Source organism: Clarias gariepinus, chromosome 9 (genome assembly GCF_024256425.1).
Source record: "Clarias gariepinus isolate MV-2021 ecotype Netherlands chromosome 9, CGAR_prim_01v2, whole genome shotgun sequence".
Lineage (NCBI taxonomy): Eukaryota > Metazoa > Chordata > Actinopteri > Siluriformes > Clariidae > Clarias > Clarias gariepinus.
The window spans coordinates 31,559,853-31,571,753 of NC_071108.1; the positions used below are offsets into that span (position 1 = coordinate 31,559,853).

The 11,901-nt window shown below is 38.4% G+C and overlaps 1 protein-coding gene across 1 annotated transcript; it reads right to left on the minus strand.

Annotated features, from left to right (window-relative positions):
- Positions 1 to 4,432: 4,432 nt before the first annotated feature.
- Positions 4,433 to 10,583, minus strand: nfu1 (NFU1 iron-sulfur cluster scaffold homolog (S. cerevisiae)). Its single transcript, XM_053504081.1, has 8 exons — positions 10,495 to 10,583; positions 8,289 to 8,383; positions 8,052 to 8,187; positions 7,512 to 7,578; positions 7,312 to 7,429; positions 7,125 to 7,188; positions 6,859 to 7,033; positions 4,433 to 4,945 (listed from the first exon to the last, which is right to left on the minus strand). The coding sequence occupies exons 1-8, from the start codon at positions 10,551 to 10,553 to the stop codon at positions 4,901 to 4,903; spliced, it is 759 nt and encodes a 252-aa protein (XP_053360056.1). The 5' UTR covers positions 10,554 to 10,583; the 3' UTR covers positions 4,433 to 4,900.
- Positions 10,584 to 11,901: the final 1,318 nt, after the last annotated feature.

An 11,901-nucleotide genomic window follows, 5' to 3' on the forward strand; every position in this document is an offset into this window, starting at 1 on the left:
ACACACACACATACAGGAGGTGGCAATCATGCAGCTCTCTTTAATTTAGCACATTCTGTATACTTGAAATTGACTTGTGTAAATAAAAGGAAGGTTTAACAGGAAATAAATAGAACCAATATATATATATATATATAAACTTATCTATACAATGAGAAGAAAATGTAAAGATGAATTTAAATGGAAATAAGTGGAAATGACCAGGACGTGAGTAAATACAGTATGCATGTGTGTGTAGACGTTCAATGTAGATGGACACGTATGGACACTGCACATCTGCACATTCATGCACATTTCAGGCCCGTAGCCAGCCTAGTGCAAGGGGGGTCTTTTTTTAAAAAAGTGGACCTTTTTTCTCAGTATTTTGTATTTGAATATTTACTCATTTTGAATTTCATTTTGAGGTTTAAATACTGCATTTTAGTGACATGTGCTAGATTAGCTTGTCTGCTGGTATCATAATGTGCATGCTTTTGAAAAATATTACCAATAATTATCTCATAATAATAATATACAAATATTACGGGGAAAAGACGATCAGTTAATGTACTGTACTTACAAGACTGTGGGATGGATAAAAATTATTTTTTTGTGGGCTTATTTTATGCTCTATTTAACAATTATTGATGATAAACCTTATTCGAATGCTGTCTACCCCGCGTATAGACACCAGACAGCATCGCCTATGGTTAATAGAATAATTTAATAAATTTACTAATTTAATATAATAATGTATTAATTCAAAATAAAATGTTAATAAATCCTAATACTATGCATGGTCAAGCAGGTTTGTTTACACATTGAACTTGTCGTTCTTTCTTTTCTTTTTTTGATGGATTAACATTTTTAACATAATAAATTCACAGATCCATCAGATAGGCTCCTGTCTGTTAATGTTTATTTAAGATGTTACAGACTTGTCATAGCCATTTAGACTGCTCAAGAAAAGGCACAAGAGAATTTGATCTTGAGGTAGTAACAGACTTACTCTGTTTGGCAGTCTTTTTGAACATATTGTGGCGGGGGCGGGGTTTCGCTTGGGAACCATCATGCTTTGCGGGAGGGGCTGTTATGTGTTCACCCTGTTGGGAGAAGGTGTTTGGGTTACTGGCTTCAGCCAGGGTATGTGTGATGTGTGTTGTTGTTGTTGTTTATGCTGCTGGTTCACCTGTGACGTGAATAAAGTACTCCCAGCCATTTGCATTGGGCAGCAAGTAAGATAACTCATCTCTCCACCATCCTTTCCGGCGTTAAAACGCTACAATATTATGGCACCATCATGCTTTGCGGGAGGGGTTGTTATGTGTTCACCCTGTTGGGGATAGGTGTTTGGGTTAGGTCTTGTAGATTGTTGGCTTAAAAAAAAAAAAATGTGCTGTTTATGTACCCAGCTGAATAAAATACTCCCAGCCGTTTGCAATAGGCAGTGAGGAAGCTCACTCGCCTCTCCAAGTTCATTCTTAGCGGTGAAAAACGCTACAATATGTTCAATATTCTGCGATAATGACGCTGCTCCCTGCTTTCTCTTCCGTCTCTCCTGCTCTTTTTGACCCATATTATACACCGCTGGATGCCGCCTCACAGATTTAAAAAACGTCAGTTGCTGCGCAGACTTGTAACATGTCGCGGGTTTTTTTGTAAATTGTTTTGTAATAAAATGTTATTTTAAATAATGGCATATAATAATAACAAAAAATTCTGGACCTTTGCCAGTGGGGGGTGGGTCGTTCGAACCACCCGAACCCCCCCTGGCTACGGGCCTGCATTTACATATTTCTATTTTATTTCTTGGTTTATTGCACACAAGTCACTTTAAAATAAGACACCTTCATGCATATTTGTTTTATTTACACTGAAATTTCTATATTTTTCTATATTGTACAGAATCTTTTCTTTTCCATATCTGTACAGCTAAGTTTTCTTATATTTTTCTTATATTGTATATTTCTGTCTTCTATAGATATATTATTCTTATCCCAGCTAAATTTATTCTCTTGTATTTCCATTTTATTCATATTTACTTCCTATTAATAATCTTTTATTTTTAAGGTCACTGACGCTCGTATAAGCATTTCACTGCATATCGTACTGTGTATGTGACAAATAAAATTTGAATTTGGTTTCATATATTTTAGGACCTGGAACCAGTCTCAGAAAGAATTCTGTCTGTATGTACAGACTGAATGTATCTACTGTATGTCTCTATTTCTGTCTGTTTATTCGCATTTGTCTGTCTATTTGTCTGTATGTCTGTCCAGCCAGATTATGTCACAGCGTCACACAAAACAGGCTGGACAGAAATTAATTGAACCCTTGCAGCACTTAGATTTCTGCCTGAAGTTTAATCTGCACCATAAGTGAAATCAAAATGTTGAGTAAAAGCGATGTTATGAACGGTTATGTGCCGGATTTAATAATCTACTTCAAGATACGTTACTATTAAGCTACTTGCTCAATGTAAACTCCAGTAGATGTTAATTAGGAAAGCTAAAATAACAGCACTGTAGTGGTATAAGTGAACTTATAAGTGAATTTCTCATCTGTGATTCACTCTCCGAAAAAAAAAAACAGGGAGTGTATTTGTGTGACGGCGAAAGAAAGATGCATAAATATAATTTTGTGACCCAAAAAATAATGTAAAGAGCACCATTTGTTGTTTGTAAGTGGCCCCACCTCCCCCTCCACCCACCGGCCCATACAGGAAAAACCTGTACAGTATGTGACTCCAGTTACAGTTTCAAATCTTCTGCGATCATCAGCTTTGCACATACAATGTGTATCCTGACATTACAGCTCCCATTCCTCTTGAGAAAAACTGTCCCAAGCTCACAGAGACTTTATTAGTTTACCTTTAATCTTTATATCAGAGATATTTAATCAATTCAATTGAAAAAGCTTCACGTCTATGACTGTTCTCTATTTATTTTCACTCGCCTTGATGAAAAACACTAGATCCCTACAGGTTCTTAAACCTGATATTCAAAGCTTTGGATCTGATTCCTATTTGAGGTCAAAGGTCCTGAGCGGTCAGTGATAAGCAAAGGACTTATTATTAATTCATTGTATCAGAGAACAGCTGTCTGCATCAGCCGAGTCCAAGACCATCCTCTTGGTCAAATGGAACCGTCCCAAGATCACCAACCAGAAGTGAGGCATCGGGACGAGTCAGACAGGTCCAGAAGGCAGTAAGTTAGTAAGTAAATCAATAAATTTTTATGATGATTATTATTGTTGTTGGTATTATTAAACTTTTTTATATTTTATAAGAAACATTTACATTTAAGGCAGTTTAAGACATAATACATTCAGGCCTAATGGATAACAATGCGACAAACCCAAAGCCAATTTAACTTTAAAACCCAGAGCATTTTTAGCCATTTCTTTTTTGCATCACTATACTATACATTACAAAAAAAAAAAAAATAGGCCACATTGGCCCAAAAAAATATTGGGGGCTCAGGTGGCTAAGATTCCAGGTTGTTGGTTTGGGGATGTGAGGATCTGGGTTTGAGTGCCGCTGTTGGTGGGTTGCCACACCCCAACCACCCAGTCACTGCATACGGTGCCGGTCCCAAGCCCGGATAAAATGGGAGAGTTGCGTCAGGAAGGACATCTGGCGTAAAATTTTGTGCCACGTTGTTGTTGCACTGGTGGCGTGGCGACGCCTTGACGGGAGCAGCTGAAAGACCAACTTGTAAGTTTGAGTCTTTTGCGGTGGTATTCGCTCAGTAGTTCAGGACTGACATTCCGGCAAACAGTTTTGTACCTGTATCTATATTCGTCGCACTGTGGCCTCCCACCACCAGGGTCAAGGGTTCGAGTGAATCCAAAACTTTTGGATTTGTGTGGGTGGGTGAAGTTTGCATGCTCTCCTCTTCTGCGTGGTGGGTTTTCTCCCACAGTCCAAAGACATGCAGATTAGGCTAATTGGCAGTGATGTTACTATGACACAGAAGCTTTGAATGAAGCTTAATGACATGAACCCTTTAGTGAACCTGTTGACAGGGCAAGGAGCCTTGACCCCTTCAGTAAATGAGGCTTCACCTCTCCATCACTACTAATAGGTGTATCCAAATTCCACGTAGTGTGTTAGTGTGAGCGTATGCGTGCCCGGTGTGTGATGGAGCGGCACCACGTCCAGGCTGACCCTGAGTCCCATGGGATAGACTCCAGACCCTCAGTGACCCTGCACAGAATCAGCGCTATAGAGGATGAATGAGTGAATAAATATATTAACCGCACACTTGTATGGAGCGCAAATATTAAAAAAAAAAAAAAAAAAAAAAATCTTATTGTGGTCTGCTTATCATGTGGTAACAAGTAATTTATCTGTATAGGTTTAAAGTCATGCTGGGCTTTCACATGAAAACAGCTCAGCTATTTAGCATTTACATTGTGAAACTGATTTAAAAAAGTAAAAACAAAACCCTAGTACATTTTAAATGTTTTAATTTAGATTTTTAAGTCAAATTTACATGTACAGTATACACAGAGACAAAAAAAAAAAAACCTTCAGAGAAAAGAAAAATTTCTGGGTTTGTGTGTCGGGTTGTAGCGGGTGACACTGGGCAGGAAATGAAAATGCTATAAATATCATAAGTGCTTGATGTGGTCAGGATCTAAGGCGAGGTCACTCAACTTAAACCTACAGTCCAGTGCAATAAACACAAATCAGTTTAATAATAATAATAATAATAATAATAAAAATAAAACATTCATATTAAAGCAGGGGGACACACTTTGATTTGGGACAAAACCAAAGACAACGATCGAGATCGGCTTTGGTGTAACCGTTTCAGATGTTTTTGTCAAAACGGGAAAACTCCACAACAGTTCCACGATTTGGTGTCATCTTCATCACGCCCCAGAGGAGGAGCATTGTCCAGATCCAGATTAGCTCTCATCCCTGGGTGTGCTGTTTCACTCCCTCGTCCTCATCTTTCACCTGAGAGAAAAGCAGAAAGATCAGGACATCACACACAACTAATACAGCACCTAAGGTGTCCTTTACATATATAACCAGTTCCTTATTGTGTTCCTTATTCAGCTTTTACACTCCTGAGGTTGTGAAGACACTAAGCTTAGGCCAAAAGCTCTGTGAATTTCTACATTGTCTTGGTAAAAGTTGCTTAATTAAGCAATTTTCTCACTGGCTGTGATGCAGCCGTAGACATACAGTAAGCTGCACTATAACCTTGAGTGTGGTATCGCTTTAATACAAGAGTGCCGCAAACACCATTTATTATCAACAGATCATCATTTGTTGGTTTATTTAACCAGATATTTTGCTATGCCAACGCCTATCCTTCCACGACTGGTGAAACTAACTAACCGTGACTGGCGGAGCTGGTGAATGACAGTTAACGTAACTGACGGGAGTGGAATAGTTTTAAATTCTTATCAACACTATGCAGTCAAAATGTGGGGAGAATAAACCATGGAGGTAATGAACAGTCCTGTAATTGTCTTAAGTTTGTCCTTATATTTCCACTTATTCCGTTTTAGAACATCAGCTTTGTTAACTTTCAAATTCTGGGGTTGAATCCAAAACAGTGTTCAATGGAAAGCTAGTGCACTCTGTAGGGTGTACAATTCCCTTGTTACACTTACACTGAGTAGTGCCCTTGATGAGGGGTTCTGGAGAACAGTTTGGACTTGTGTTAGGAGCTGGATAGCTACATACGTACACGGACGGTTCAGAACGACAATTATTATGGGGACAAAGTGTTATTTAAGATGATGTAACTTTATCAGATGTGTTTTCTTGCTGAAAGTGCTTCCTCTGTCCATACTCATTGTTGTTTAATGTGTATTAATGCGTAACTAATAAAAGGATGTCCTATAAGTTACATTGCTCGCTACTGCAGTTTAATAATGATTACAGTTTTTAAAACAGCTTGTAATAGTAATAGGAAATCAATCGGAAATCCCAGAGGTCCAGACACACTGTTTACTTAGAGCAGTGGTCTCCAAAAGTTTTTTGCGGACCACCCATCATGCGCTCGTAACGAAGCATAATAAAGTGCATAATACATAATATTACCGTTCAAAAGTTTTAGAACACTTACAAATTTCTTTTTTTTTTGTTTAGTGATTTATTTTCTACATTCTACAACAACACTGGGGATTTCTAATACTATAAAATAACACATATGGAGTTAGGTAATTATGTAACAACAAGAAAAACAACAGTTAGTTGTTATTATAAGACACAGAGGTCAGCCTTTTTGTAATAGTTCTTGCAAGAACAGTATTGTCAAGTGCATTTGCAAAATCCGTCAAGCACCATAATGAAACTGGCTCTCATGAAGGTCATTCCAGGAGGGCGAGACCAAAACCTACATCTGCCGCAGACGAAAAGTTCATTTAGAGTTATCAGCCTGAAAAATGACTAATTAACAGCACCTCAGATTAGAGGCGTTATGAAGTCTTTACAGAGCAGAAGTAGCAGAAACATCTCTATATCAACTGTTCAAAGGAGATTAATGCATTTTTTGGACGCGTTCAGCATTCCTTTACAATGTAGAAAGAAAAAAATATCAGGAACAATCACAGAGTTAGAAAGTGTTCTAAAACTTTTGATATATATATATATATATATATATATATATATATATATATATATATATATATATATAATTCTTTACGTGTGGCCGGTCCTGTACTGGAGACCACGAACTTAGAGCATCCGTGCTCACATACAAGTCCCTATGTGACTCGTTCCTATAGAAACAAGACACAAATTTATTCCAGCGCCTTCGACCAATCAATATCGAGAATTCAAGTTCACGTGGTCACTTTACCCCCAGAAAGAACAAGACACGGGATGCTAATTCCCTAAATGAAACCCGATTTCACCTGTTCGACCCCCTCCACCTCAGGGACGTAAAACTGCAGCATGTTCTGGATGCCGCTCTTAAGCGTGACAACAGAACTGGGGCAGCTGGTGCACGAGCCCTGGAGCTGCAGCTTCACCACGCCGTTCTCGAAACCCCGATAGACCACATCGCCCCCGTCCTCCTGCACCGTGGGCCTGGGAGAGGACGAAAAAAACGCGCTCTTATAGGAAGCGTGCAATAAAACATGAGCGAAGAGAGAGGAAATAGCAGAGGTCGCGACGGCACCTGATCCGCGTGTCAAGCAGCTCTTTGATGATGGCAACGACCTCATCGTCCTCGTCCGAGGGTGCTAATGGAAAAGAGAGAAGGATTTCATAAAGGTGCTGGGATTAAGGTTCATCTGTTGTAACTAAGCATTAGAGAATGAATACAGTGTGGAAATAATCATCACTATCAGGACGTTGTACCGTACCGGTGTCTGAGCGTGGAGCTGCGTCTTCATTAACGACAGGAAGGCCGGATGTGAAGAAGTCCATAATGGTGGCAAAGATGTCAGGATTAATCACCTTCCACTCTGTATGTGAATCAGCCTGGCAACAAGAAAAGCTTTAAAGTTATGCATGTGGATGACTTTTATTATTTTATCAATTACATTCTTTAAATTTAGATTACCTTTGTGACGGTTATGAAATCTGGCCCTAAGAAGACGCTCTTGACTCCATCAATTCTGAAGAGCTGCCTGGAAAAAGCAATTCACACAAAACTCAGAGCAAGAGCATTAACCAGGACGACATGCTAATAAATTATACTGTACGCTGCCTTGGCAAAAAACAAAGTCACACTCTCTAAGTATTCATTCAATCATTAATCACAGCGCACAATACAGTGTTGAGTTCATGTGTGAAAATCATTCCTCATGCTCCCAGAACCACGGAATTAATATAGCGTCACATCAGGAAAGAGATAAAACTCAACAGATGTGATAATCTGGTCATTCAGTACATTTAGGTCGTCAGCTGACTTCATTTTATTGCCACATAATGTTACTGAGTCTAGACCTGAGCAACTGAAGCAACACCAGATCATAACACTGTCTCCAGAGGCTTGTGAGTTTTAACCCAGTTCCACTAATTTCAAATCTCCTTAGTTGTTTTTTTTTTTTTGCTTGATGCAGCCCAGTTATTCGACCTTACTGTGTATTTACATCAATACCTGGCCAGCGGAGAGCAGAAAGCATCTCTGGCAGCGACAAAGTCCATAGTGCCCGAGTCTAACACCGTCCGTCCGGGGAGAAACTTCAAACTGTTTGGGTTCGGAGTGTCTTGAGTCTGAATGAACATGTTTCTCACTAGACAATAAGAAAAAAAACAAAAACAAAGTTTACAGAATGTAAAATATAATATCACAAAAATTCACAGTGGATTTCTGGGTTGTACTTTCAACGCTCACCAAACATGGCTGCGGGACATCCTGGCAACGTTCTCACGTTGAAGAAAAGTTTGCCAAGTGCTGCTCCACTGGGATCTTTACACGCAGGAGTTCTTCTAGAAATGGAGAAATAAATCAGATCTCATCTACCTATTGCATGTTAGTCTTAAAAAATCGTAAACTCGACAGATCATGTCAAACAGTTCTGTGGCAGATTTGACCAGTTTCACGCAGGATTTCATATTTGCACTTTGTTCTACTCGTGAAATGGCAGACATGATAACGGGCACATAGCTCCAGTTGCACAGCTCCTGATGGGCCATGTGCAAACTAGTCTCAAGACCTCATATTAACAACAGCCAGACCCTGTATATTATAGTTGCTATGGTTACGGCTCATTCAGGATCTGCAGAGAAAATATCTAGAAAGGGCAAAGAAGGTGGGGGGGTTCGAATGTTTTCTGCAAGAAAAGACAGAAGGAGGTTTTATGAAAGTCTTCAGAACGGAGGAGTTGTAACGTGACAAGATGCATTTTTATCTGATTAACTGAAAGAACTAAAAGTATGTTCAAAGCCAAGTTCAACAACATTAAGTATAGATGAACGAAAAGCTTTCCAAATGACTGATATTTATTTAAAGCTGCTATATCGTACATTACAGGAGGTACTTTAAACCTTGTGGATGTTTCACAGCATTAAATATAACCAGAAACAGATTTTAAATATACTCAGCAAAAAAAGAAACGTCCTCTGACTTTCAACTGTTTTTACTTTCAGTAAACTTAGTGTGTAAATATTTGTATAAACACTAAAAGAGTCGACACCATAAGACATAAACTAAAAATGTTTCACAATGTGTCCCTGAATGAAGAGAAGCTCAAAACCAAAAGTACCAGTCAGTATCTGGTGTGGCCACCAGCTGCTTGAAGTACTGCAGTGCATCTCCTCCTCATGGACTGCCTATTGAGGACAGTCTGAGCACCGATGGAGGGATTGTGTGTTCCTGGTGTGACATACATCCATGAACACTATGGACAATTACACGCTCACCTTCCTTCATATCTACACTACATGTTGTACATTTACATCCTGGACCATTGCACAAAGACACTTTAATAACTTTGCACACCTACCTTCACAACTACACTACATGTTTACGTTTACATCCTGGACCAGTGCACAAAGACACTTTAATAACCTCTGCACAAAGACACTTTGTTCTATGCATATTTGCACACCCAGTACAGTATATTTCAATTTGTACAGTATATTTCTATTTTTCTGCACATCATATTTCTATTTTTATTTTTAGTTCTATTTTTCCTAGCACATTTCTATTTTTATTTCTATTTTTTCCTAGTTTAATTAAATTTTTTTATTTCATTTCTATCGTATTCTTTTATTTATATTTATTCCTTATTTGTAAACTTTAATTCTCTTTTAGGGTCAATGGCAGTCGTATAATGCATTTCACTACATTTCGTACTGTGTATGTTTGTGTATGTGACAAATAAAATTTGAATTTGAATTTGATTTGACTCGGGCAGTTGTTGTGGCCATCCTGTACCTGTCACGCAGGTGTGATATTTGGATGTACCGATTCTGTGCAGGTGTTGTTACACGTGGTCTTCCACTGCGAGGATGATCAGCTGTCCTTCCTGTCTCACAGTGCGGACATGGCGATTTATCGCCCTAGCCACATCAGCAGTCCTCATGCCTCCCTGCAGCATGCCTAATGCACGTTCACGCAGATGAGCAGGGACCCTGGGCATCTTTCTTTGGGTGTTTTTCACAGTCGGTAGACAAGTCTCTTTAGTGTCCTGCGTTTTTAGAACTGTGACCTTAACGACCATTCCACATGTGCATGTTAATTAATTGATTATGGTTAATTGAACATGCATAAAAAACATTGGTTAAACCCTTTACAATGAAGATCTGTAAAGTTATTTGGATTTTTACAACATTATTGTTGAAATACACAGTCCTGAAAAAGAGACGTTTCTTTTTATCGCTGAGTGTATATATATATATATATATATATATATATATAAACAGTCTCTCCTTTAAACACTCATCACTGCATCACTCAGACTTTGACAGTAATAAAGAGAGACGCTGCACAATATTTACGCAAATGAATCAGCATTTTATAAGTTGTTATATATCTAATACTGTAACATTTATCCAGAAGCGTATGTAAATATTTTTACAAAGTTATTACGACTTACGCTCCTGTGAAAACCGAAAATAAATTCCGAGTCACTCCAGCAGCCCTGTACGCCGCCATGTTGCTCAGCGTGAAATCGCGTCACTTCCGTTAGCAGCCTCCAGGGTTAAACTTTCACTTCCGGTTTAAACCGATACAGCCGCTAGATGTTGCTCGAGGATTTCTTTGGATAAATTGTGCAGAAGCTAAAAGGCTATTTTTTTGTGAATTTCTTTTTAAACCTTCAAGTTATTTATTCAACTAAAATGAATTAAATGAATAAATGAATAAAAATGAGTAAAAATTGAAACCACATCTGAGGTATTTTTGTATTAGAAGGTACCCTTTAGTGTGTTAAATAATAGCTAACAGTCTTTTGTCCTGATAGAAAGAGAGGACTTTTTGTCAAACTCATTCACTATCTTTATTTATGAGTATAAAAAACAACAAGGCCAAAATTTACACTTATACCCCCTTTCTCACTCAAATATCGGCTTCTTCTTTCAGCTGCTCCCGTTGGGGTCACCACAGCAGACCATTTTGCGGAACACATCTCCCCTCGTCACTCCAACCTCCGGCATGTCCTCTCTTACCACATCCATAAACCTCCGCTTGGTCCTTCCTCTGCTCATCCTTCATGGCAGCTCCAGCTCTTCTCCCGATATACCCCTCATCCCTCCTAAACCATCTTAATCTGGCCTCTCTAACTTTGTCCCCAAACTGTCCCTCTAAAATACTTACTCCTAATCCTGTCCATTCTTAACACTCCCCAAGCAAATCGCTGCACAGCCATACAACTAAAAATGTTGACTTTAAAGTTCTTATTTTTAGTAGTGAAAAAAAAAAAAACACGATACGGTGATACCATACTATATAAATATTACCAATATGGTACATAAACATGTATAATATTTTTGACAATATCCTGGTACGTGTTCCATAGTATCATACTACAGTACATACTGTATACACTTACCAAAGTAAGTACCATGGTAGAATGGTACCACACCATAGTGTGGTACATGTACTATATCAGTTAAAATACCACAGTACAAGTATGGTAAAATGTCTTATGGAAAAGGGTGATGCAATTAAGGCACATTTAGTGGTTGCATTGTTAGCGGTGTAGCTGTGCACAACGAACAAGTAATGGAAGCTACTCTAAATATAGCATTTCACAGTGCATGTTAATAAAGGCATTAATAAAAATTGATGAATTAATTTTTTTTTTTTGGGGGGGGGTCCTATTCCACATTCAGTCTCTAAGATAAATAACGAATCAAGAAATGTTTTCACTAATAGCAAGTTTAAAGCGAGGCTCTTCATATTGATGGAAGGAGTTTCCAGTGTCAGTACATTGTTACAGTCATCAAAGTTTAAGCTTTGCTTCTTAAGTGTTAGCAAATGACTGTGGTATGTAAGGAATAAA